Raw genomic sequence first — 26413 nt, forward strand, 5'->3', positions numbered from 1 at the left:
ACATTTAGTTTCTCTTGCCCTACATTATTGCCGATGTCTCATTATTGGTCATATGTGAGCTGACAACCACAGCTCGAATAGGCTTTTTCCTTCCTGTCACCGCTACACCATTTGTTAACAGCCCGCTCCCCTACTTCCGATTTGACCGACGTCGTGGTACCGTCCACTTTTTCCGTCGTGCCACGTCATGATTACTGCAGCGCCATTCTTTTTTGGGGTGAGGTTCGCGTAGAATAATATGTAAACAAATGAAGCGAAGCAACGTCATCCTTTACCAGACAATAGCAGTAGGCAGCAATGCTTGAAATAGAAACAGGATTTTTACGTCAACGCCCCATAGCGATGTCTACAAGGCTGTGTACAGAAACGCATTTCGTCGAACAACAGCTGCAATGGCTGAAGTCGCTGCATGCATGGTTGGAAGTACAATACAGCTGTGCAACGCGGGGCACATTTCCGCATCGCAGAGCGATGAAGGGCCTCGCGATCCTTCTGGTTCCTATCGTCTGCTTCACCTACATGTCCGGTACGTCATCACATTCCAAAGAAAGGGTATTGTGGATGCGGTTCTTCAGGCAGTGCTGTATTATTTCCAGCTACAAGTTTGGCATATATACAAAAGAACACATCTTGCTCCAATACAGCATATTGAAATTTAGATATCTTATTCTTTGTGTACAACCTCCAACTTTGATTCTGCATACTCCAGACAGAGCTAGTGCAAGAACGTACCAGTGTTTGGTACTGTATTTTGCTGCTAATGAAGACATGAGAAATGGTTGGGATTATATTAACCTGGATATCAAAACACAGCTGAAACGAAACAAGAAAACATTATTTTGACTTGGACCAGAACGGAAACTGCGCTCTACACTTTTGTTTCACTACAGCTTTTCCGGAGCTTTTCGTCCATGCATTACCTGCACTTGTGGGCCCGCTATTCGACCTGGTTTCTTAAAACGCAACACCCTCCTGTAGTTTTGAATGTAGCTTACCTTTATTAGCGCATTCCGCGTATCAAGTAAGTGGGCCGAATGGGCGTGTCGTTAGCACGACTCTATTTGCATCGCATCCAAAGTGCGACGCAAATGCGTGCAAGGTAGTTGAGTCAATGGACGATATAGGCTTGTTGCTCGTGCCCAGTATGACTGAACGGCAGGCATTGATCTCTTCGTTAATCTCAATTAACAACAGGCCGTTGAATCACAAGCAACCTGTCCAGGCTCTCATAGAATAATGGATACACGGGTGTAGGTTAGAGGTAACCAACGGATTTTTCGAACATGAACCCTTATATATATTGACAGGCTACCCCGTATTCGCATTCTTACTCCTCACCTCAGTCCACTAACTTTCTCCTCTTCCATGAGCATAGTAGCCTGCTACAAGACTCTGTGTTACCGCAGTATAATCACCTTCTTCCTCGCTCTCTCACTAAAACATCGCTTCACATAAACTTCGACGCACCGAGGTTGCTTAGGGACCATGGTGTTAGGATGCTAAGAACGAGGTGGTGGGATCGAATCCCGGCCGCGGTGGCCGCATTTCGATGTAGCGAATTGTGAAAACACCATTGTACTTAGATTAAGCGGCACGTTAAAGATCCTCAGGTGGTACAAATTTTCTGAGTCCCCCACCACGGCATGCCTCATAATCAGATCGTGATTTTAGCATGTAAAAACCCAGAATTCACCTACGGATGGCCTGAAGAACACGCAGGATCTTTCAGTTCAGCTCAGCAGAACCATCAAGATTGTGTGCAAAATAAACTTGTAATAGATTCATGCCAAAATTTCACGCTTTAGAAAATACATTTGGTCCGGTTTGAACCAGTATAAATAATTATTTTTGTGCTCCGAAGTTGAACTGGAAGTGAACTATTTTCGGTGAACGCAAATTAAGAAACAGAGTAAAAAAGTTCCGTTCAGACAATGAATTTTTTACGTCGCTCCAGGCAGTTCAAGATTTTGTGGACACCGAGCACATCTGCATATTATACGATCGGCACTACTCTGGCAGCGTTCCACAAATATAGATATCTTCAATCACACTGAGACAACCAAAGCCTGTGTAACCTTCACTCTGCGCACGCATGGAAATTTCTTTTTTGTTATATTTCGGCCAGACTCCCGCGAGAGGACAACATAGTTTGTATGCAAAATTTGAAATACTATTGATTCTAGCCTCTTAGAACTGCAATCTTCTGCCTATTTGTAGTAAGCTATTGTCTAAAAGCAAATGTCCTTACACAATTTAGCTAATTTTAATTGGATTCTGAATTTCTTTTCGTCTCTTTCTAAAGATGTCGTAAGTCACTGGTTTTAATGTACAATAAATTTTTAATGGCGCAAATTTGTATTCATACCATTCAATATTTCAGACAAAAAACTGCGCGTGTCGCTTACCCGGCCTTAGCGTCAACGATTTTTGCTTGATGTTTTCTCGCCTCCTTTGATGACATTGATCGTGCATCAACTAGTTTCCCTGCACGAATTCGGCCACAGAAAATCGATGACAGCAAAGGCATCAACAAGGACCAGTGATTACATCGAGGAACTTCATACAGTTAAAGGCGCATCTTGTGCTTAGCGGCATCTTTTAGTATTTGCCAGCACGTGAAATGCGCTTAAAAGCTAAACAGACACAAGTACAAGAGTCACAATAAGAAAACTGGGGCTGAAGTACGTGCAAGGGCACTTTCAGACGCAAAAGAGAGAATTGAAAATATCCTCATGTATAACTGAAAAATGTTACAATAGCGTAGAGATCTGAGCTAGTTCGTAAAGGTAGTTGTTGAGGAGCGGACACAAATGCACAAAGAACACTTAGGCAACGCAAGCGCTCGAGGTGTGTAGGTGTTCGGTGTCCGTATTATTGGTGCTGTTTACAGTGAATCAATAACGTCTATCATCAGTTAAAATGCAAATATTTTAAACGCTTTACAATAAAACGACTAATTGACGTTGGCGTCATAGCCGATTAGTTCTTTGCTAGCTATGTAAGCTTTGTTTCGCACGAAAAGAGTAAGAAAACTCAGTAGTCGCACTAGGATAGCAATACTATTTCGCCCTGTTTTCTCTACTTGCTTTCAATATACTAATAGAAGGTTAAATTCATTTCATGCCTTGCCGCAGAAGTACAATGCACAGAAGAAAGAAATACTAGACAACTCGTGTACTGGTTCAAACGCTATTTTATCACATCTCTGGTAAACTAGAATCAAAATAAGGAAGTAATGCTTAAGATATGCGAAACAGATCAGACATCTCATTCATCATTATGATCATCATCAGCCTGGTTACGCCCACTGCAGGGCAAAGGCCTCTCCCATACTTCTCCAACTACCCCGGTCATGTACTAATTGTGGCCATGTTGTCCCTGCAATCTTCTTGATTTCATCCGCCCACCTAACTTTCTGCCGCCCTCTGCTACGCTTCCATTCCCTTGGAATGCATTCCGTAACTCTTAATGACCACCGGTTTCTTCCCTCCACATTACGTGTCCTGCTCATGCGCAGTTCTTTTTCTTCATTTCAACTAAGATATCATTAACTCGCGTTTGTCCCCTCACCCAATCTGCTCTTTTCTTATCCCTTAACGTTACACCTATCATTCTTCTTTCCATAGCCCGTTGCGTCGTCCTCAATTTAAGTAGAATCCTTTTCGTAAGCCTCCCCCGTACGTGAGTAATGGTAAGACACAGCTGTTATAAACTTTTCTCTTGAGGGATAATGGCAACCTGCTGTTCATGATCTGAGAATGCCTGCCAGGGGCACCCCAGCCCATTCTTATTCTTCTGATTATTTCAGTATCGTGATCCGGATCCGCAGTCACTACCTGTTCTAAGTAGATGTATTCCCTTACCACTTCCAGTCCCTCACTACCTATCGTAAACTGCTGTTCTCTTCCGAGACTGTTAAACATTACTTTAGTTTCCTGTAGATTAATTTTTAGACCCACCCTTCGGCTTTGCCTCTCCAGGTCAGTCAGCATGCATTGCAGTTGGTCCCCTGAGTTACTAAGCAAGGCAATATCATCAGCGAATCGCAAGTTAATAAGGTATTCTCCATTAACTCTTATCCCCAATAATTCCCAATCCAGGTCTCTGAATACCTCCTGTAAACACGCTGTCAATAGCATTGGAGAGATCGTATCTCCCTGCCTGACGCCTTTCTTTATTGTGATTTTGTTGCTTTCTTTATTGAGGACTACGGTGACTGTGGAGCCGCTATAGATATCTTTCAGTATTTTTACATACGGCTCGTCTACACCCTGATTTCGCAATGCCTCCCTGACTGCTGAGCTTTCGACTGAATCAAACGCTTTCTTGTAATCAATGAAAGCTATATATAAAGGCTGGTTATATTCCGCACATTTTTCTATCACCTGATTGATAGTGTGCATATGGTCGATTGTTGAGTAGCTTTACAGAATCCTGCCTGGTCCTTTGGTTGGCGGAAGTCTAAGGTGTTCCTGATTCTATTTGCAATTACCTTAGTAAATACTTTGTAGGCAACGGACAGTACGCTGATTGGTCTATAATTTTTCAAGTCTTTGGCGTCCCCTTTCTTAAGGATTAGGATTATGTTAGCGTTTTTCCAAGATTCCGGTAGGCTCGAAGTCATGAGGCATTGCGTATACAGGGTGGCCAGTTTCTCTAGAACATTCTGCCCACCATCCTTCAACAAATCTGCTGTTACCTGATCCTCCCCAGCTGCCTTCCCCCTTTACATAGCTCCCAAGGCTTTCTTTACTTCTACCGGCGTTACCTGTGGAATTTCGAATTCCTCTAAAATATTCTCTCTTCCATTATCCTCGTGGGTGCCACTGGTACTGTATAAATCTTTATAGAACTCCTCAGCCACTTGAACTATCTCATCCATATTAGTAATGATATTGCCGACTTTGTCTCTTAACGCGTACATCTGATTCTTGCCAATCCCTAGTTTCTTCTTCACTGCTTTTAGGCTTCCTCCGTTCCTGAGAGCATGTTCAATTCTATGTATATTGTACTTGCTTATGTCAGCTGTCTTACTCTTGTTGATTAACTTCGAAAGTTCTGCCAGTTCTATTCTAGCTGTAGGTTTAGAGGCTTTCATACATTGGCATTTCTTGATCAGATCTTTCGTCTCCTGCGATGGCATACTGGTATCCTGTCTAACGGAGTTACCAGCGACTTCTATTGCACACTCCTTAATGATGCCCACAAGATTGTCGTTCATTGCTTCAACACTAAGGTCCTCTTCCTGAGTTAAAGCCGAATACCTGTTCTGTAGCTTGATCTGGAATTCCCCTATTTTCCCTCTTACCGCTAACTCATTGATCGGCTTCTTATGTACCAGTTTCTTCCATTCCTTCCGTAGGTCTAGGCTAATTCGAGTTCTTACCATCCTACGGTCACTTCAGCGCACCTTGCTGAGCCCGTCCACATGTTGTATGATGCCAGGGTTAGCACAGAGTATGAAGTCTATTTCATTTCTAGTCTCGCCGTTCGGGCTCCTCCACGTGCACTTTCGGCTATTCCGCTTGCGGAAGAATGTATTCATTATCCGCATATTATTCTGTTCCGCAAGCTCTACTAATAACTCTCCCCTGCTATTCCTAGTGCCTATGCCATATCCCCCCACTGCCTTGTCTCCAGCCTGTTTCTTGCCTACCTTCGCATTGAAGTCGCCCATCAGTATAGTGTACTTTGTTTTGAGTTTACCCATCGCCGATTCCACGTCTTCATAGAAGATTTAGACTTCCTGGTGATCATGAATGGATATAGGGGCGTAGACCTGTACAACCTTCATTTTGTACCTCCTAAGGTTCACAAGACCTGCCACCCTCTCGTTAATGCTATAGAATTCCTGTATGTTACCACCGATATTCTTATTAATCAGGAATCTGACACCTAGTTCTCGCCTCTCCGCTAAGCCCCAGTAGCGCAGGACGTGCCCGCTTTTTAGCCCTCTATATGCTTCTTTTCGCCTCCTAACTTCACTGAGCCCTATTATATCCCATTTACTGCCCTCTAATTCCTCCAATAGCACTGCTAGACTCGCCTCATTAGATAACGTCCTAGCGTTAAACGTTGCCAGGTTCATATTCCAATGGCGGCCTGCCATTGGACAGGCCGCCATAGGACATCTTATTCGTAATCCTATAAAGGCCGGCTTGCTGTTCTCCAAGATATCAGGAATCTAATCCTAAGCCCCATATATGACGCATACTTTAACAACTTCACATGTTCAGTATTTTTCAAAAGAGAAGTGCTTACACTTTTTTTATTTAAATCCGTCCTTAGTGCATGATGAAACTCCTGTGTGGTGTTTTAGGGTCCACTTGAATGTCACGCTTGAAAACTGAAGCGCGCTTACACTATTCGTGACCTAAGCGAGGCGGCTGTCTCGCCGAGTCGACGCAAGCTTACGATGCGAAAACCCTGCGGCCCCCTGGTTATACATTCGTGCTTTCCTAGGACCCCGTAGATAGCATATCAATGCTGCATCGACTACCCACACTACTGCAATTGACTCTTCCCTGCTGCCCCTTTTGAAGTACAAGGGGTCTTGGCGTGTATATAGAAGCTCACTACTCAATGCAACATCACCTTCTATTGTCTTCCCGAGTAGACACAAGGACAACGCCTGCTATGCGCGAGTACAATATCCACTAATGTTAGTTGGTGGTGTATAAGCCCCATTCGTAGGATGGAAATGCATGAAGATGTAAATTAAAAACAAACCAGTGAAGGCGCCGCATGAGCGGAAATAACTTGTGCTCTCGTGACCTCATGTATTTTATTGCTGTGTAAGTTTATAGAATAGGGAGTATTGATCAGTAAGTCTGCACACACATTATTCAGCCATTGCGTAGCGAGTCCAATGCACAAAGTGGCAAATTTTCATTTGCTCCTTCTATCTGCTTTTGGGACTCAATAACTGTTGAATGTGGAAACGTTCGCGTATTTCCAGCTGCGTTTTGTTCCGCATGTTAAAGCGAAGCTGTTAGCCGCTAGTGGATGGGGATGTTTCGTGTCCGTCAGCAAAAAAGAAGAAAGACCATCAACCACAAAAAGTGTATATCTCTTTTGGAAGCAGGCTTACAACACCCAGGTCAGTATTCATTTTAATAAAGAAAAGCACAAAAAAGCGTCAAACCCGCATAATGGATGATAAGGCACCTGTGAACAATGCGAGGCACGTTCCTTCTCCACGCGTATGCTTCCCGATGAAGAATACGGTTGCATGAGCTGCTCGGGTGGGAAGGGGTAACAGCAGCACACGAACCAGTTAGTGGTGTCACCAAACTTCATATATAAAAGTGAAACTAACCTAGCAAATCATTCAGTTCATTGCAAGACCGATATCTGTAGACCACGCAAAGGCTCCCGAAGAGCAGCGTGAATACGATGAGCGTTGAAAAGTGCGAAATCGTAATGCTCAACACTGGTGTCACGCTAAGAAAAGGCAGAACAAAGCATTTCACATCCCCATCGATGGCATTTGTCTGGTTTTCTAAGAGCTTCGCTAGGCCATCCGCTTTCTCAGGATCGGAATGGCGAGTCAAGATTTTTTTTTATGTACATACCTTCATTATGTAGACACTTTTACCTACTTTGGGTGTCTTGCAAGAACATTGAGGTAAAAATGAGGGGTTCTTCGTGAGTGATCATTAATGCTATTTGCAAGTGCTAATGCCAATACGATTTGTTGAGACGTCGAACCTGCACATCATCATCATTTCTTGCTGAACACCAGGAGGGCGTGATTTGTTCCAGTAAGCCAGTGAGATCCACAACAAAATAATAAGCACATTTTCAGGAGGCCATAAAGTGGCCTTTCCAATTCTCAGTTGCTGTAGTTTTGAAAGTTCTATTCATCAGATGCGTTTTCTATAAATATCGTTTACCAAATGCATGAACTTTACCAAACCGAGGCCAAAATAAAATGTCGCGGAGGCGAGTGAAAATCTTCACGGATTCGTAGTCATCCTACGTCGCATGCCTGCTGCCGGTCACGCTGGTGGCTACTAACGGCAAGCTACTCGTACACTATTAAAGTATGCTCAACAATGAAAACAGCCATTTTAGCATCGACCAGTCTCTAGAGGGCTTGAATTAATCAGCTCAGGCTGTGTAGGATAACGGTTTAGGGATTGCTAATGCTCTAAATCTGGCACAAGTTTCCTGCAGTAAGAATTATCGTGCCTTTCTTTAACTTTAGGGGTTTTGGCTAACAAGGTAGGGCGTTGCGAAGAGGCTCCTGCAAGGGGTGATGTCTATAAAATGGGAGTCGTATGACGAACAGTGTCCTCGGAGAATATAGGAAAAAAAATAGGTGTTATTATACAACACATTACTTCAGGCTGCTTACAAGCCGCAATAGAACCAAATAATAACAACACCTCGCAATAAGGATCTCTCTACAAAAATGTAAACCGTAACCTATGCTGAGCTTTCATGTACAGTATGTGGTGTAACGCGGTAAGCAATGTAGAAGTAGAGCAATTTTCATTTCTTCTTGCACCTGTTTAGGGCGGACTAAAAACACTGCCGTTACACAATATTTCTCCGGAAATGGTTAGCAATTCTTCTTTCGCACGCTGTATATATGCAACAAAGCAGCTCTTCCTTGTTACGTATAATTCTTTATTGAGCTTGAGAACACGTCAATTAACCGCCCACCTAAGACTTCAACTCGCTCAAGATATATACGGAAAAAAACCTCTCAAAATATTTCATCAGTGCTAGCAAGGCATGCTGTGCGTTAAGTTATTGAATGTTTATTTTTTCTTTATTATCGCGTGGATCGCTTCTGATGGGCCTCAACTGCATTGCACCATTTTTTTTATAAATAAAATAACTTCTTACATTTAACGTGTTATCCAAATATAGTCATTTGTAGCCCATATTTTTCTATTCTATATAATGCAGTTTACAAATATTAGGATGCCTTTGTTTGCTTAGCGCCCAACAAAGCGAATTTCGCATACGAATGGACACAGTTCCCATGCACTTGTCTATCGGTTGGTATAGTCTTCTAACAAATTATTCACGATCGTTTCTTTTTTTCCAGCTGAACATCAGGCGATACCAAAAAGGTGCACCGAAGTGCCTGTAATTGGCTCTTGTCACCCACTGAAAGCAACCTGGTTCTACGACGCTAATAGCCAACACTGTAAAACGCTCGAACATGGCGTTTGTGCTAGAGGCAGCAACCTGTTCCCTACGCAGAATCAATGCATGAAAACCTGCATCCGTGAGTACGACCCAAGATGGGCATGTCACATTATAGTACCTATTTACGTCTCCACAGTGTTTTCGTAGTAGAATATCTCGTTTTTTTTAAGCTAGGGTCTGCTCTTTCAAAGAGGGGCTAACTGCCTAAACAAAAGGCTAAGTAAAACAGAGCTATGCAACCTGTCTTTTCTACTGTTATATAGTTATCCTTCAAACATGCTTGTTGTTTATCAGAAATATTTCAGGTGTGTTCATCAAAAATACCTATTTCTTTCCACTGCAGCCAAAATATAAACTGCCAGATTTATGCCCTCGTGCCTAAGAATAACCGATCTGTCGTAAACAGGGTCCCGGTGCTTCAAGTTGGGAATTAATTTGGTGTCGCTCTGTAACCTGCTTGTCTGCTGCTCCCCCAGGTGCTACTAAAGTATCAACGAAGAGCCAACATGTAAAGTAACTGGATGTTTACTTTCTTACGTAATGATATGTGTGATTAGCCGGAAAAAAGTGCAGCAAAAATTACGTTTCTCCTTTTTATTTTTCAATAGACAAAGCAAAACACACAACCCCATCTGCTGTCTGATGAACCGAAACGAAAATGCGGGTTAGATGTGTAAAATGAAAATGTTCGAATTGTGTAGTATTCTCCTTTTTTGCTAACGGTAATTTATGTTCAAAAAAGCGATAACGCTTGAAAAGCTCTTAGAGCTCCCTTTGCATTTATAATAAACATAAGCTATCTGGAGGCGGATGCAGAACGTTTAAATCATGCTGGTTACACTGTCCTGGCACTTATCGCCGAAAATAGGTAGCAAATTCGTTTATTCATTGCGTTTATGCAATGTAGTTTGCAGGCTGATCCATTGTTTTGTAGATTATAGCAGTCCGACGTCTCCTAACTGCTATGCCTGGACTAACACACTCGTTCACAGATTCCGCCGGCACACTACTTTGAAGTGGTGTTAGAGATACATATCAATAACACGATTTTATGCAGAATTTTGTCATATGTACGCAACATACCCGTATGGCTAAGTGATATCCAACTGTTCTACTTTTAAATCATTACCCGTGTACTGTTGTCATCTGTTGTAACTTAGGGCAGCAGTGCACAAAATTTTTGCCGTATTGTGGCTTAGTAAGGGCTTCTGTTTAAAATTTCTGAAGTGTTCGCTTGATTTCCTATATAACAGACATCTTCAAATTTGGTATCGGTGACATTTTTACTAGAGCAGAACTACGGACACCGCTGGCAATAAACTAAAAAGAACTATTTTCTTCTAACATGGCCCGTTCAAAGCAACCTTTACTCGTATAAGAAAAGGAAGTCGCTGGTGTGTAGACACCCTGACAAGAAAATAAAAGATGCCGATACGCATATCCGCCCCCACAACATGAGAATAAATTTAGCATTTTCTACAAACGAAAGAAAATCCTTACTATGACACATGTAATTGGTTTTTTAAAATGCAGCATTGTCAAAGTTTTTGTGTCTTGTACTACTACCATTGTCATCACTTATCTACCACTTCTACCCTTACTTTCCAACATCAAAGACTTCGACTTTCATAAGGCATGTTGACCTTTTCTTAAAGGGACACTAAAGTGAAAAATGATTTCTTCTGCATCAGTAAATTACCGTTCTACAACACCAAAAACACCACTCTTACAGCGATGAGACGTTTGGTAAGCCAGAAAAAGCGCAAGAACGAAATACAGGTGGCGACGCCTGCTTAAATTCCCGCACATGGGGGCTGTGACGTCTTGGATTTTTATGGAAGCTTCTAGGGCCTGCTAATTTTATACAGCCGTACAGATTGACTACATTGTGTTCTAAAGGAACCAAATATTAAACATGGCAAGTTTCGGGAACCTTTATTAAGCCAACGCGGCCCAAATGCGTTAACTTAGTTTGGTATCCCTGACGTCACGCTTACGTACCGGCGCTGGGGTTTCAGCGCGAAATTCAAATACTGATACTTGAACCTTCATTTTCTCATCTAATAATCAAACTATTTTTTTAGATGACTGCCTGCAGGGTTCTCAAACAATGCTTCATTAGTCTAAACTGATTTATTGTTTCGCTTTAGTGTCCCTTTAGTGTCCACCGAAAACACGAAGCAGACCACGAGTGTTTGGGCAGCTTGCAGCATGCTTGTTCCTTACCGCGAAATAAAGCGCATCGATTTTTTTTCGTAGTTTTGTCTCGATAATTATAAGGTAGGCTGCTTTGTGCGGCTGTGTAGGGTGTGAGTATATTTTCCCAAAATATGAACGACGCGCAACCGGAAACTAGAAATTGCCACTAGGCGGTGATTATCTGCCAAAGAAAAAGCCTCATATATTAATGGAACTTTCTCCTTCTGCCACATTCACGAAGTTAAGTGCATTCACATCATTGAGGGTGCGATGCAACTGGAAGTAATAACCAGCAAACACAATGCCTCGTGCCTCTTATGTGTAACACACGGACAATATGTCATACAGCTTAAAAAAGTAACTTCTTCGAAGCTATGATAAAAAAACGATCATCAACAGCAGCACGTGTAATTAAGGTCAGTCGTGACGCCAGTAACATCAGCGGCACCCACTTTTTTACGACAGTAATATATCTTAAAAGTTGAATGGAAGAAAAAGATATACCATTAAGCTTCTTGCGCATACGCTTTGCTGCATGCTATACCATTTGCTAAGTATTCTGAATGTATGCTTTTTCAGCGATGACTACACAGAACGCCAAAATCTGCCTGCGGCCACCAATTCAGGGCCCATGTGGCCCGGTATTTGTGGCTTACTACTTCGATTACCTAGAACACCATTGTAAAGTTTTCAACCGTACGATCTGCGCTGAAGGCGTGAACGATTTTGCGACAGAACAAAAGTGCCAAGCGACGTGTCTTCGTGAGTACATTTGGGATATAAAGAACTTTGTCAAAACGGAACCTGGTTTGTTTTGTGCTGATAAATAGGCTTTATTTAGGTACGCCTAAGTCCTCACCAACCGAAGTGAGATATAGGTCCTTGAATACTGAGCGCCAGTACTACTACAGATGCTTCCATGGTGCAAAATACGCACTACAACGAATGCGATCACGATAAACTGCCGCTAAACAAACATCTACAGTCGTCACTGGGAGATTATTTTAATGTTCCCACCTTTCACGGTCTGCCGCCGTGTTATTTGTTCTGTTGGGAAATATTGAATTTTTTTTCACGAACTGGTGTTTCTTAGACATACCCGGTACTTGAAATTAAGGTGTGTGACCGATCAGGCCAATAGACATGTTGTTTTCTGCACAAGCAAAACAAGCGCGGTAAGCTTAGCGGAATTAAGAGACTGAACGTGAAAGAAAATATGTCCTATTTTAGATGTACATGAACAGTTTTGAATTTGGATGCTGATAAGTGCATTTTCTACTGGCGACGTAACTGGGCACGTTTAGTGTATTAAGTATAGAGAAGAAAGAAAACTGGGCAAGTAATTATTGGGTAATCGCTAGTAATAGTGCTTTCGTAGTATCGCTCGCTTGCATCTTCCTTTCGCTGTTATAATTAGCAATAACTATTAGATTTCCTTAAATTAAATGACCTGAACGCCTCTTGGGAACCCTAAACACTTTTGATGTGCTTAGAAACCTTATTGTGAGAGGGTATTCTACGCTACTCTTCGAAAATTTTGGAGGGAACTGAAGCATCTTGGGGCGCTATAACATAAAGCTATTTCAAACTTTTCTATTCCAATTCTGCAATCAGCCCTCAGCGATTGGTTACAAACGTTTTTTTACCACCCCCACTTCGCCTGTCTGTCACGCGACTTCACGAAAACCGCGACACCTCTCCACCTGATACGACGTGTACACACTGATTATGCGTGATTGCAGCGAAGAAAAGAAAAATGGTTATTTCTGATTCGACGCCTTTTCGACGTTACACCTCGACTATTGGTCAAAAGCTTCAGGGCTGTACCCACTTCACCTGCCTGTCACGCGACGTCGGAAGACCGCGAAAACTCAGCGCGTCAACGTGACATGTGCGCGCTAAAGATACATTAATATGCCAAATAAAACTGAATTTTTTTCTGAATAGCCGCAGACTGCCCCGTTCCGAAAGGAATAAAAGATGGCTGCCGCCGATCACTCAGGCACTGGCTACTCGCCCCTGCCGGAGAGCCTGGGTTTATAATAATTATGATATAATGATTCATTTCCATCACCATTACATTGATGGAGGGGATGGAAATAAAAGTGATTGACGCTTGACTATGTTCCCACCCCCCGAACAGCAGGTGAGCAGTGGCATGCGACGGCACTTCTGTCACGACAGCAAATACAAAGTCAAACAAAGCATTAGTACAAAAACAAGTATGCAAAATACACAATCACCTGCGTATGTGAAAAAAATATAAACAGATTGAAAAGAAAGGCAAGTACAGCAACTGAGAACAAAAACGCTTACGAACCAGCGAAAGAACAGCAACCAAAAATGCGCTTATAACACAATTAGACACGCAAACGTTCACAGATGCCTAAATGTTGGACAATCAAAGGGACGCGTTAAGGAGAAAGTAGTAGCGAAGGTTAGAGCAGCTAATGCTTCCTAAGTCTATATTTTCATCAATTATATTTGTTAAGTAAGGATGGAAGTGATATGCTACCATTTGGTGCCCATAGTTTGTTCTTACTTTTGGTAATACCCAGTGGAGTTTATGCCGGCGTGGATATGTGCAATGAAATAATTCAATCGGGGCTAAGTCAGATATATAACTTATGCTACATCTTTGTTCTAGTTTGTAGGTGCGTATTTGCATATAATAAATCTTTCTGCGGGGCCGTGTAACGTTTTCGAGAACTTTCGGCACGTTTACGACCTCGTTCTGCTAACTCTTCTTTGCTGAGGATCCGTTTTAGCGTCATTCTTAGGCTTCCGTTGCATGCCTCCGCGATTGTCGACGAGCCACCGCAAGCTAAGTAAGAGAAAGCGGACCAATCACAGATGCCGGCAACACCCTTTTCATCCAGTTATCGATATTCAGTGCAGTATCTCGGCCCCATCGAATCCCTTTCCACTTGAGCATGCTCCTCGCCCCTCTTAAGCTAATTAGATAAGTGAAGCCGCTCAGTGCGGGCAATGTTATTCGTTTTTCACGCAAACAAAAGTGGCCTCCTGTGAACGAGGGGAGCATTTGATTGGTTTGATCAGACAACCCTGCGGGTGACCGCCCGATGCTTGGGTTGGCGGTTACGCAAATTTGGCGTCTGGAGATTGGAATAAAAACATATTGGAATAGTTTTACGTTATACGGCCCCTGGGTGTGTTTGAACGATGCTTTTATTCTTCGTGCTGAGAGGCTTGTACAGGTATGCTGCGGTACGCACATCGGTTGTACGGTGCCTCACATTAACCGATGGCAGACGCTATTTGGGCGTGCTTCTCCGCTTTCGTCTACGCTGCAGCTCGTAACATAGTACCGTGCACTGTCCGCGGCATCGTGCAGTTCCAAACAGCACATACGTACGTACATTTGCTACTAATACATTACATCGTAACGTCAGCCCTTCCTGGGACGTTGCAAGACGTGAGATCAAAATATGCGACAATGTAGGACGGGATATGAAACAAAGAAATAAAAACACAGAAGTCCATCGTAAATGACCCACCAGGCTAGCAATACCGCACTCAGGTGCCACTGACGGATGCTATAGACTCTCGATGCTAATAATTTCAAAGAAGGTTCTTTTTCTAGTATTTCAAATTTACTCCCCCTGGTCAATTTACTGCGAAGTTTCCTTGCGAGCTATGCCAGACTGCTGACATTAACCCTGCTTTTTTTATGTAGGGTCTTCTTCTGACAAGTGTTGCGGAATGGGCGCGCCCATTTTATTGCAATTACATTCCCGTTAATTAGAACTTGTCGCAATTTCATTACTTTCAAAACAGACGTCTGGGCGAGTTGGTAAGACAGACGACCAGAGTTGCAAGTCAGCGCTCGCCCGTGTCGTTTCTCCTTGCTTGTCCCCGTGAAAACCGCGCTGTTCTGTTTCAAATTCATTCCTTTCAATTCATCGGAATGACAAAAACTTAGCGCATTGCCACTCCAGCAATGGCCGGGCAGTTGAATTCCATTCCTGCAATTCTTCAACATAGCAAAAGCATCATGGTAGTATAATCTAGTTACCGATGAGCGCACTATAAAGCTAATGTCATCAGGCGCGTTAAGAACTACAAAAATGCGGAAAACAGGTTACCAAGGTCGAGGGTAGTAGCTTGGCGACATATCTCGTGCAGTAGAACCACCATACTAATTCCCTAGGGGCAGTTCAGCCACTACCTATTGTATTTGCATGGTCAGCATGTTTTGACGACTTGTGATGTTTTATTATTGTTTAAGCTTGAGTGTGTTAATGCTAAAAGGACGACAGCATATATTTGCTTAGGTGTCCTCGTGATTTTCAAATGCTGCAATAAAGGTCGCGAGCAGTGCAAGGTGCAAAAGCAGACTTCATTTTAGTTTTATTCATCGAAATATTGCCGCAAAATATCATGAGCTAAATGAGTGCTTCGCCGTTTAGATTTAAAAACCCGAAGTGTAAATGATGGTTGCTTCAGTGGTTAATTGTAAAACAAGATAGCGAGATAAAACAATTGCCTTCTACCTATGTGCTCCGCTTCAGAAACATCTGCTGCTCGAAAGAGATGCTTGACAGCCGATTTCGATGTGTTGTCATTATCAGAGATGTATAAAATATGCGTTCCACGTCAGCTGAAGTCGTATTCACAGTGAAAAGTGCCCTTGCGAGGCGGGAAAGCGAGGGAAAGCGGCTAGCGTTCGCTTTCCAAGTTGTCAGGGGCAACCGTGTCAGTGCAAGTTCCCTCTGTAAGGTAGAGAGACACTTCCCCTGCAATGGATCCACGCATATTGTCTTTGTTGGTATTTTCATTTTGCCTGACGTTTTTAAACATCAGTCTACTTGGCCCTGCTTCAGGGTCTGCATTCTCGACGTTGCTGGCGCTGTCATGCCCTAACAAAAGAGGCCCCCTCCGCATCACAGCAGAACGTATCTGGTCGGTTGTGATGAAGACCAAGAAGACATACACCGGGGCTGAAGTTTTGATGTTAGACGTCCTGATCTTGATGTGAGGTTGCTACAGTGGTGATTCCGGAAGCAGACACGAGCTCACCTGACCTTCCGCCAGCAGGCTTTCTTCCTACCGCTTCCGGCAAAAAACTAGGCGGACGTGGTAATCGCACAACCCCGCATGCAGCCGGTTTGCCTAAACACCGAGTAAAGCATGGTTCGCTCCACTGGAGGCCCACTTTTAGCTTCGCCACACTACCTCAGAGAGCACACGGTACTGCCACCCCTTTTAATCTCTGCTGTCAGATGTGGCTTAGAAGGTGGGCGATGCTAATGCGGAGCCTCTGGGCGACACACCCTGCCAACGACTGAAGCAAACGATACTGGAACGTACATTACAAACGTATAGCACGCGCGTACCTAGCAGCTCCTCAATATGGCGAACAGCCAGGCGACCGGCGGCCTTCACAGCTGCTCAGCGTCATGCAACGGTTCTTGCGTGTGAGCCACATCAGCACGCACAGCACCTGCCTCAAGTAGTCGTTCGTGCAGCCCGTGCTCCGTCGCACTTCTTCGTTATGGCTTTCTGCGCGCACGTTGTATCTCGATAGCCTTGCAGCATTGACTGACACCGCCTATGACATTGTCTCTCCAACCATAACCGATGCCTCCACTGCCCCTGAGGTTTCTGGTGTTTCAGTGTTAGAGGAGCGCCTAGACCAACTCGCTGCTTGCATAGCCCCTGTGCGTTCGCTGTCCCATTACTAGCACCCTCCACGACGAAGGCGTCGCTCTCCGCGCAATGACTCTTTGTGTCGTTCGAGTACATCTTCGATCTCCGGTACGACAGGATGTTACAGCACAACGGAAGAAAATGCACTTTGCCTACCTACGGCCGAGGGGATCACAGAAATCGACCTGTGACCTCGCTCCTCAACCCGGCCGCCGCTTCAGGGTTACGGAGCGAATCTCAGGGACGAAATTCCGAGCGGACGCGGCACAAGAAGTGTGCTACCACCTGCCAACGCGATCGTTGCTCCAGATCCACACGACGAACACTACTTTCCGCTAACTCATGATTGATAACCACGCACGGCCTGCTCTCATTCACTATTCATGTGCGTCTACGTCACACGTTTCGGTGGGTGTTCATAACAGCCGACATTGCCCTTCCCAACATTGGATGCGACATCCTATCAAACCGCGGCTTGGACGTAAGCTTCCGATATTTTCACCTTATCGACAGCCTACACTAACGCATGGCCTTATATGTGTGGCAATCTGCGCTATCTCTATAGGTGTGCTGACGACTAACTCAATTCTCTATTGAATTATGCGTTGAAAGATTCCCAACCTAACTATCCTGGCAGCGACAAATATACGCATTCTAGCTCACTGCGCATTCGTGTAAGCGAATCTCTTTCTTTCCTTCTTTTTCCAGTTATTGTAGGTCCTATTGTGTGCGAAACCACAAAACGAAAAACCCGTTACCGAGACTGTATCTCAGAGCGTGTGTATGCCTTTATTAGGTTCAGATTGCAGCGCGCACTTAAGTGTTTGGTCTTGCTGTTCAGCCTGTGTGTGTGTGTTGTGCAGTTCGCAATCACGCATCCAAAGCAAGTTCTGTGTCCTAATGTACCTGCTGTCCTACATTCAGTTTCAGTTTCAGTTTATTGAGCGTTTGAAATGTTTTACAGAAGCAACTCTAGGAGGTCCCATAGTCAAAGACTGAGGAGGGACCTCCAACAAAAAATACATAGAAAAAGTTTACTTAATGCGGTTAACAACAGCAGTAGCAATCCTAGGAACAGAAAGTATTAACAAAGTCGAGTCATAGTAATAACAACAAAGTATAAACACGAAAAGCAGATCCAAGGAGTATTATTCGACATACAGAAGCGTAAAAAATATACAGCACAATCACTTTCCCAAGAAGTGGTGACGAATTTTCTTCTTAAATAAATGAATGGAAGGAGATGATTTAATGGAGGGTGGTAGTGAATTCCATATTGATGTTGCCAAAAAGTTCGCAGTAAGTTTGCCGTAGTTAGTCCTTGGTTTCGGTAGGAGGTAGTTATTATGGTGTGAAAATCGAGTGCCAGTGAAATGGGGGGTTTGGTCTTTTGATATCAACGAAATTGGTAATTCTCCTCGACAAAATTTATACGTCAGTACACTAAGACAACATTTATTTAAATCCACTACGGACAAAATATTATATGTGCGGAGTAATGGCAGAGCACTACATGTAAAATTGCTGTAACTTATTATTCTCAAAGCTTGGTTTTGTGTGTGTTGCAGGGGAGCCAAGTGAGTTGCGTAAGTATTACCCCAAGAAGAAATGCAGTAAGAGATGTGGCTGTGAATAAATGCGTAATAGAGTGAAATTAATATACGTATAGGAAAATAGGGGCGGACTTTGATTAGTATTCTGATACAATATGCTGCTTTACGCGTTAATAAGGATATGTGATTTGTAAATTTCAAATGATTGTCCAGTTCAACTCCAAGAAATGTTGCATGGTCAACAGCCTGAAGCGAAGTCGGACCAATGTTAATGCATGGCTTCTCCTGTACACTTTTTTGCGCGGATGAAAAAATTACAAATTTCGATTTAGTAGCATTAATACTGAGCATATTATCTCTGTACCAATTAACGATTTTAACCACGTCGGCATTAAGGTAACATATTAGCGATTCCAAGGAAGTGTTAGAAGAATAAATTGTTGTGTCGTCAGCGTATAAAATACAACTGGAATGTGTAATGTATTCTGGAAGGTCATTGATGTACACAAGGAATAAAATTGGTCCTAGTATTGAGCCTTGTGGAACCCCTATGTTAGTTAGTTTGGCACGCGAATGTGTATCAGAAATAGAGACGATATGTTTTCGATCATGTAAATAACTACGAATTAGGGAAAGTGCTGGACCACACACGCCAACAGCGTTTAGTTTAGCAAAAAGTATGTCATGATTTAACGAATCGAATGCTTTAGAAAAATCAATAAACAAGGTACCAGCCAATTCACCTGTGTCAATGGCTGTTATAAGATGATCGGTTAAAGTTATGAGCGCTAATTCAGTTGAATAACCAGATCGAAAGCCAAATTGATAAGGGGACAACATACTGAACTTCGTGAAATAGCTAGTTAAACGCACTACGAATAACTTTTCAATTATCTTGCTGAAAAATGATAAAATAGATATAGGGCGGTAGTTTAATAACGAGTTCTTGCTACCCTTTTTGAAAACAGGAATAACTTTGGCGATTTTTAAGCAGCTAGGAAAGACGCCAGTTTTGAATATTAGATTTATTATGTGTGAGAGTGTGTCACTGATAAGATGAGCTATAAGCTTTACATGAGATGAGTTGAAGTTATCTAAACCAGCTCCAGTGTTCTTTAAGCTCAGAATGGTCATGCGCACTTCTACTGGGGAAACTGGACCGAGAAAAAAACTGCGTGGCAAACGATGATAAGCCTTGTCGATGTGAACTGAGAGACGTGGCTGGTCGGGGCAAAAAGAATCGACAAAGGCGTTAGCAATGGCTGAAGGATTATTAAGGGTTTGTTCGCCAACTTGAATAGCAGTTATGGCGGGATTTGGCGATGTTCTGTTTAAAAATTCATTGATAATTTTCCACTGTTTCTTAGAATCGTTGCCAGCACGGTCAATTTCCTTTTCATAATACTCTTTTTAGCGTTTTTAAGAAGCCTGCTCAAAATATTCGAGTAGCACTTGTAACGAGTGAGCAGGGTCACATTAAATGGCTTCTTTTTTGTTTTTTTATAAAGATTATCTTTTCTGCGCACGTATTTGAGAAGATTATCAGTCATCCACGGACAACGAGGAAAAGCGAACCTTTTCTTACTCGTGGTTATTGTGGTTGATTCGGAAGTAGCGTTAGAAATTATATTGCAAAACAATTCGAAGGCGATTTCTGGATTTTTTTGCGACATAACGGGGTACCAATTAACTTCGGCGATTTTCCTAACAAATGAAGTTTTGTCAAGATTTTTTCTTTTAACATGCATATCTGGAATATTGATATTGGAATTTATGCGCACGAATATTGTATAATGATCAGTTAGTGAAACTTCAATGACACCAGATCCAGGAGTAACCATGAGATTCGACAATGCATGGTCAATTAGTGTATCCGGACCATTTATATTCCGCCGAGTAGGTACAGTTACAAGTGATTCAAGGCCATGTCCGTTCAATGTATCTGTATAAGCAGTGTATGATGAACTGTGAACATCTAAAAGATTAATATTGATGTCACCCATAATAATGATGTTTTTACACTCTAGCGATAGCGTGTGCAAAACATGGTTAAGTTCTAAACAAAAATAATTAAAGGATGACGACGGTGATCGATAAATAGAACCAACCACTAAATTTTTGGCGTCAATATCGAGAAATGATGCGTTCAGCTCAATCCACACTGATTCACAATTTACTTGATTAATTGTTAAGTCCCGACGCCTGGAATATTCTAACTTTGATGAAATGAAGACAGCTGCGCCACCATGACAGCTGTCTTGACAGTGCTATAACAACGCGATAATCGACTTTTCAAATTCATAACTGCTATTAGCACTCCATCTGATCCGAATATTGCACGCGAAACAATATAAGGATACGCATGTACCTTGTGCGGCATGTTGAGTAGAATATCTATTGAACAACTGCGCTTTCTTGCAGTGGAACTGGGTCTTCATTACTATATAGCTGTCAGTTACTTAATAAAGCCCTCAAGAGAGCCACTATTCAATCTTCAGATGCAATATGACTGTCGATTGCTCCGCTGCTCCTACCACAACATAAAGTGAATTGTTGTGGGGCGAATGATAGTACGGATGTCCGTAGACGTGTCAGTGCACCATGTTACAACATAAATGTGCATTAAATACTTCGGCTGAGCACATTTTAGCAAGAACTGTGCTCAGCACTCATTGTGCTATTTCTGCATTCGAAGAATCGAGCACAACACTAATTAAAAAAGCACATCATCAACCTAAAGAAGAAAGTCCGGGAAGTTCATAAACATAAGTCGTTGACCAATATTTGTATCAATTAACATACAACTGAAACACAGAAGGAAAAAAAACGGAAGTTTTTGTTTCGGGTCTGGAGTTCGTTCTCACCTCTTTCTCAAGAGAGCAGTACCTAATAGAAACCGTGCTCACTAAATACAATATTACGCGGTTGGTTTGATACGTTCCGAGTTAACATTTCGGTTTAGCTCACTGAAGAAATCTTTATACAGACATGAAAGTTTCCCAGAAATGAGAACTTGTTCGTTTTATACACTTTACAGACAAACAGAAACCTTTGTGCAGCTTGCATCCAAAATCCGGAAAGTGTTGGGGCAGCAACTTGCGCTGGTACTTTCAAGAAAGCAGTAATGTGTGTCATCTATTTCCAAGAAATCAATGTGGTGCAAATCACAATGCATTTGCGTCGGCGAAAAAATGCGTGGACAGGTGCAGCTGTAAGTATGAGGTTTTATTTGTATTACCTTCTCTGAACCACCCCGATGGCTCAATGGCTACCGCTTCCTAATACTGAACACAAGGCTACGGGAAATATTTCCCGTGTATGTGGTGGCATTTCGGTTGGCCCACGATTTAGCCAAGCGTTAGAAGTGCTGTTTCTTGGTGTCACGTTGAAGAACCTAATGAGATCACACGATTTCGTATCTCCCTGCCACCGTACCTGGGTTTGTGTCGAAGAACTCGAAAAGACCGCAATTCACTTACCACCTGCTGATATGACGGTGCGCAAAGCCCGCAGCGCAGATCAAGCACATTGAAGCAAACAGTTATTGTATTATCGATTAGGTCTGTCCGAAACGTTTTGCCGTGATTCGGCAAGTTGCGAATGCCACACCGAGCTGAAGTGGCAAAGCAAGGCCTAATGTAGAATTTGTCCCTGAAAGGGAAACTATTTATGCGGCTTTCTACGCTGAGGACTTCAGGCGACTCAGAATTGGTTCCCATCACCCCGGACAAAATTTTCGAGAGAGGGATGCTTTAATTTGCACCATGATAATGACACTGCTGACACTGTATTGACAGGACGTGAGTGTTTACACGTAATGCTAACGCTTTGTCCCGTGGCTGTCATGTTAAAAAGGTAACGGCAATTCAAAAGGAAAGAACATTGCGGCTGAAGGGCCTAATAGAATATACACAAGGGCTCTTCAAGCAATGGAAAAATGGTTGAACTAGTGTATGGAGGCTAATGATATCTTTTTTTTAATGTGACTACATTCTGTCTCTGTTTTGTAAGATTAGGGTTGAAGATAGATATACAGAGGACAAAGATAACGATCAAACACCGGGCAAGTGAACAAGAGTTCAGGATCGCCAGTAAGCCTCCAGAGTCTGTGAAAGACTTCCTTTAGCTATGTCAATTGCTCACAGGAAACCCTGATCATGAGAACGAAATTTACAGAAGAATAAAAATGGGTTAGGGCGCATATGGCAGACGTTGTCAGCTCATGACTGAAAGCTTACATTATGACTGAAACGAAAGGCCTACAATCAGTTCATTTTATCGGTGCTAACGTTTGGGTAAGAAACTTTGAGACTGACAAAGAAGCATGAGATCAAGTTTAGGACCGCGCAAAGAGCGATGGAACGAAGAATGTTAGGCATAACGTTATGAAACAGAAAGATAGCGGTGAGGATCAGCTAGCAAAATGGAATAGCCAATATTATAATTGACTTTAAGAGAGAAAATGGAGCTGGGCAGGTATGTAGTGTGTAGATTCGATAACCAATGGACCATTAGGTTTACAGAATGAGTGCGAACAGGATGGAAAGCGCAGTCTAGGGCGGCAGAAGACTAAGTGGGGCGATGACATTAGGAAATGTGCACGTGCTGGTTTGAATAAGTTGGCGCCACACAGGGGTAATTGAAGATTGCAAGGAGAAGCCTTCGTCCGGCAATTAACATAAAATAGGCTGATGATACTGCTGATGATGATGTGGTCACATTCGTGTATCTGAAAGTTCGAGAGGATAATTTTTTCAAGGTACTTCACGAACTTCTGAGACAATCCTCGTACACAACCTGAAAGCCTTTCTATATGTAGCATACGGATCAATTAATCGCCCACGAATACGGGATAAATCTTATTACCAGCTCATTGCGAGAAACCTGCACTCAAAATAGTCTACACGGATGAGCCATTGCAGAGACGTCAACAAATACCCATTTTACCAGTTGTTTTTATTCTAATAAAAGGCAAGTGTGCCAGCACCCCAATAAGTGCCACAAAACTGCACAGCAGAAAAGCCAACCCTCAGTTGAGTCCATTTTAAACAATTTCTTGAAACAAAAGACGAACACAAAGCTTATCTTCGACGGTAGAATTAAAGGCATAGCGAACCGGTCACACATGGAGACGTGCGAGTACAGCTAAAGATAAGTGTTTAGGTGACACAAGTTTTAACGCTGCTACATGACCAAGTCCTAATAAAGGTAATTTTAGAACTTCGAAGGCCACCCCATGCCCAGCGTCATTTCAAAAAATACCCGTGTGACATGGGTATTATCGTTGCATCAGGTGCTGACGAAAGTTGATGCTCTCCTGTCGGTCGTATTTCCTGAACCGTCGTCGTACGGCACCTGTATTCCCACTTACAGCATTCCTCACTGCGCAAGCATCGTCGCTCGCTCTGTGTCAGCCAAGGAACTCTTCCTGCTCCGCAAGAGGAGTTGCTCCGCGTGTTTGCATCACGTGTTCTCGACTTCGCGTATAGTTACAACATTAGGCGACCATCTTAATTGCAACGCTTAACCTGGCTATCGATTTCACTGAATGGCATTTGGGTGGCACTACTAATTTACAACGCAACCTTTTTTTTTCTTCCAAACGCTCCCGAACTTTCCTGATTGTCGCAGCTAGGTTATGCCGTCTTGCCGAATAGCTAGTATTTGAAACAAAATTGAACTGCCTGCCCCACGGCGGGATTGAGTCTCAGTCCTCACGCAAGGCAGTCTAATGTTCGAACCATAAAGCCTCAATGACACGTAGACTGCATTCGTGTCAACGTCAACTAGTTGTTTGAGATGACCACCGTGAGTTTCCCCTTGCGTAGCAGGGATGCGTGAGGGCACATTCACCTGCGCTGGCCAGTTTATATTACATGACAGACGCAGGAACGAAATGACCAAATATAGGTTACTCGATTAACCGCTTCCCGAAAGCTCGCTTCACGTAGATTCCAAGATGCTGTACAGATCTGCGTCATATTTGTCACTTCTAATGTTTAATTTTACGTACTAGAGTGTCTTTGAAATAGTGTTGAAATCTACGATACAATTATATGCTGTCTAAAAATGTTAAAGATTGTCTAAATACTTCAAAAGCTTCTGCATTTACCCATGGTAATGGGCCTACGCCTTACTCTTCATTTCTACGTCATCTTCATTGCTCATAAGGCTATCTTGAATGCTATTCTCAATTACATTTTTCGTTATATAGCTTTTTTGTACCAAGGTAGTCTGAAAAATTGTAAAAATAATTGCAGATGGGCCTGCGCAACATTGATGCAGGAGAAGTTTGCAAGATTCGTAGAGCGAAAGACTTTAATCTAGTAATTTTTTATGGGACAACTGCATATCGGGAACATTAAGAAGGTGCAAATCAGTGTACAAAGGAAATTAACCAATTCTTTCTATGAACTTACGTACAGGCAAGGCAGCTTGTTTCATTTTATTCTCAACTACCCCCATCAGACACTTTAGTTCTTCACTGTACCGTATAAGGGCTAAACAAATGTGAATGCGTTGCGCCCTAAAGGAATGGTATCTCTACTAAGACGATGACAGTGGAGAACCTTAAGCGCTTCTAGTATTACCTGTGGTATGGGTGTGTTCGTAAGACAAACAAGTGAATTGTTACAGCAGATTTCTAAGACAAGCTTCAGTGGACGTACGAATGTAGCCCAAAGCGAAAGTGTATTTAGGAACTCTACCTTGCTAAGACTTTAGTGATTTTTGTCGGTGAAGTTAGTAATTATGGGTTAATTAATAGCTAATATTGAAATATCAATAACTGTGTTAACATTTTGTTTATATCTTCCTCAGATCGCAAAGCTCCAGTACGCTCCACATCTCATGAACAAATAGACCAGGAGACGAAGATGACCCGGAACCGATTCGGGCGTTCCAGCTTGAGAAAGTTGATTAGCCGTTCATAATAAAACTTCTCACAAATAGTAGGGTTGTTTGTGAATGCATGGTTCTTCTAAAATTAATGTCATGTTTAACAAGTGCAGAATAAAATGCAGTTGCTAAACACTGACCGGATCTCTGCTTGGCTTCTATTATTCCTCTTTCAAACTGATACGGACCACAAAAAATATATCTTCTTAGTCACTACCGGCATAAAACTGCGCATATAACGCGGGAAGTAGATCGAAATTTCGACGCCTGTAAATTGCTCACTGCAACTTGCCTACTGCGTATGCAGCCCAGTAATAAAGGCCTATTTTATGCCGCTCGCATTTAAACGGACACATTTGTTGCAGAGGAGGGCCGCTAAGAAAACGTCCCGCATAAGGCTATTTGAGTGGTATTTCAGGTCAAATCTGTCTTGTTTATAAGCACATACGGAAGACGAGCGGTATTCATACAGAAGTTACTTCTATTTATGTATAAAAAAACTCGCCGTTCAAGCACTCCCACAGATGGTTAAACCATCTGGGTTATTCGGGACGGTTCCGCGACGGTTCCTTAAACGAAGGCTTCGTAGGCTGCCGGATCCTCGGTACCAAGTTGTTGTTTGCGCTTGGCTGCACGAGTCTGCTCGAGGCTGCAGCATCGGCACGGCGCAGACGAGCTCGCTACCGGTTTTGCTTGCGGCCTTGCCGATCGGACACTGCCTGCTCCTCAGGAGTACGTCTGACGCGTGGCCTACCATTTCCGAGTCGGAGAGACTTCGCTGCGCGCGCGCTCGGCTGCGAGAGAGAGAGAGAGAGAAAACATTTATTATTTGTAATGAGATTGGGTGTCTTCGTCGTAGGGTGGAGCCCTTAGTTCAGGGCCCCATTGGACGGATCAGCCGTTGCTGCTCTTGCGGGTTTGAGCTGGTC

General features: G+C 42.9%; 1 protein-coding gene across 2 annotated transcripts; it reads left to right on the plus strand.

The window, feature by feature from the left end:
* Window positions 1-393: 393 nt before the first annotated feature.
* On the plus strand, window positions 394-25564 carry LOC142587158 (kunitz-type serine protease inhibitor bitisilin-3-like). 2 transcript variants are annotated; one of them, XM_075698048.1, is made up of 6 exons: window positions 394-526; window positions 9062-9244; window positions 11944-12126; window positions 18603-18620; window positions 21625-21798; window positions 25407-25564. In XM_075698048.1, the coding sequence occupies exons 1-6, from the start codon at window positions 472-474 to the stop codon at window positions 25517-25519; spliced, it is 726 nt and encodes a 241-aa protein (XP_075554163.1). In that variant the 5' UTR covers window positions 394-471; the 3' UTR covers window positions 25520-25564. The 2 variants fall into 2 exon arrangements, with proteins under 2 accessions (XP_075554163.1, XP_075554164.1); XM_075698049.1 differs by lacking the exon at window positions 18603-18620 and having other exon boundaries at window positions 25407-25554.
* Window positions 25565-26413: the final 849 nt, after the last annotated feature.

Source organism: Dermacentor variabilis, chromosome 7 (genome assembly GCF_050947875.1).
Source record: "Dermacentor variabilis isolate Ectoservices chromosome 7, ASM5094787v1, whole genome shotgun sequence".
Lineage (NCBI taxonomy): Eukaryota > Metazoa > Arthropoda > Arachnida > Ixodida > Ixodidae > Dermacentor > Dermacentor variabilis.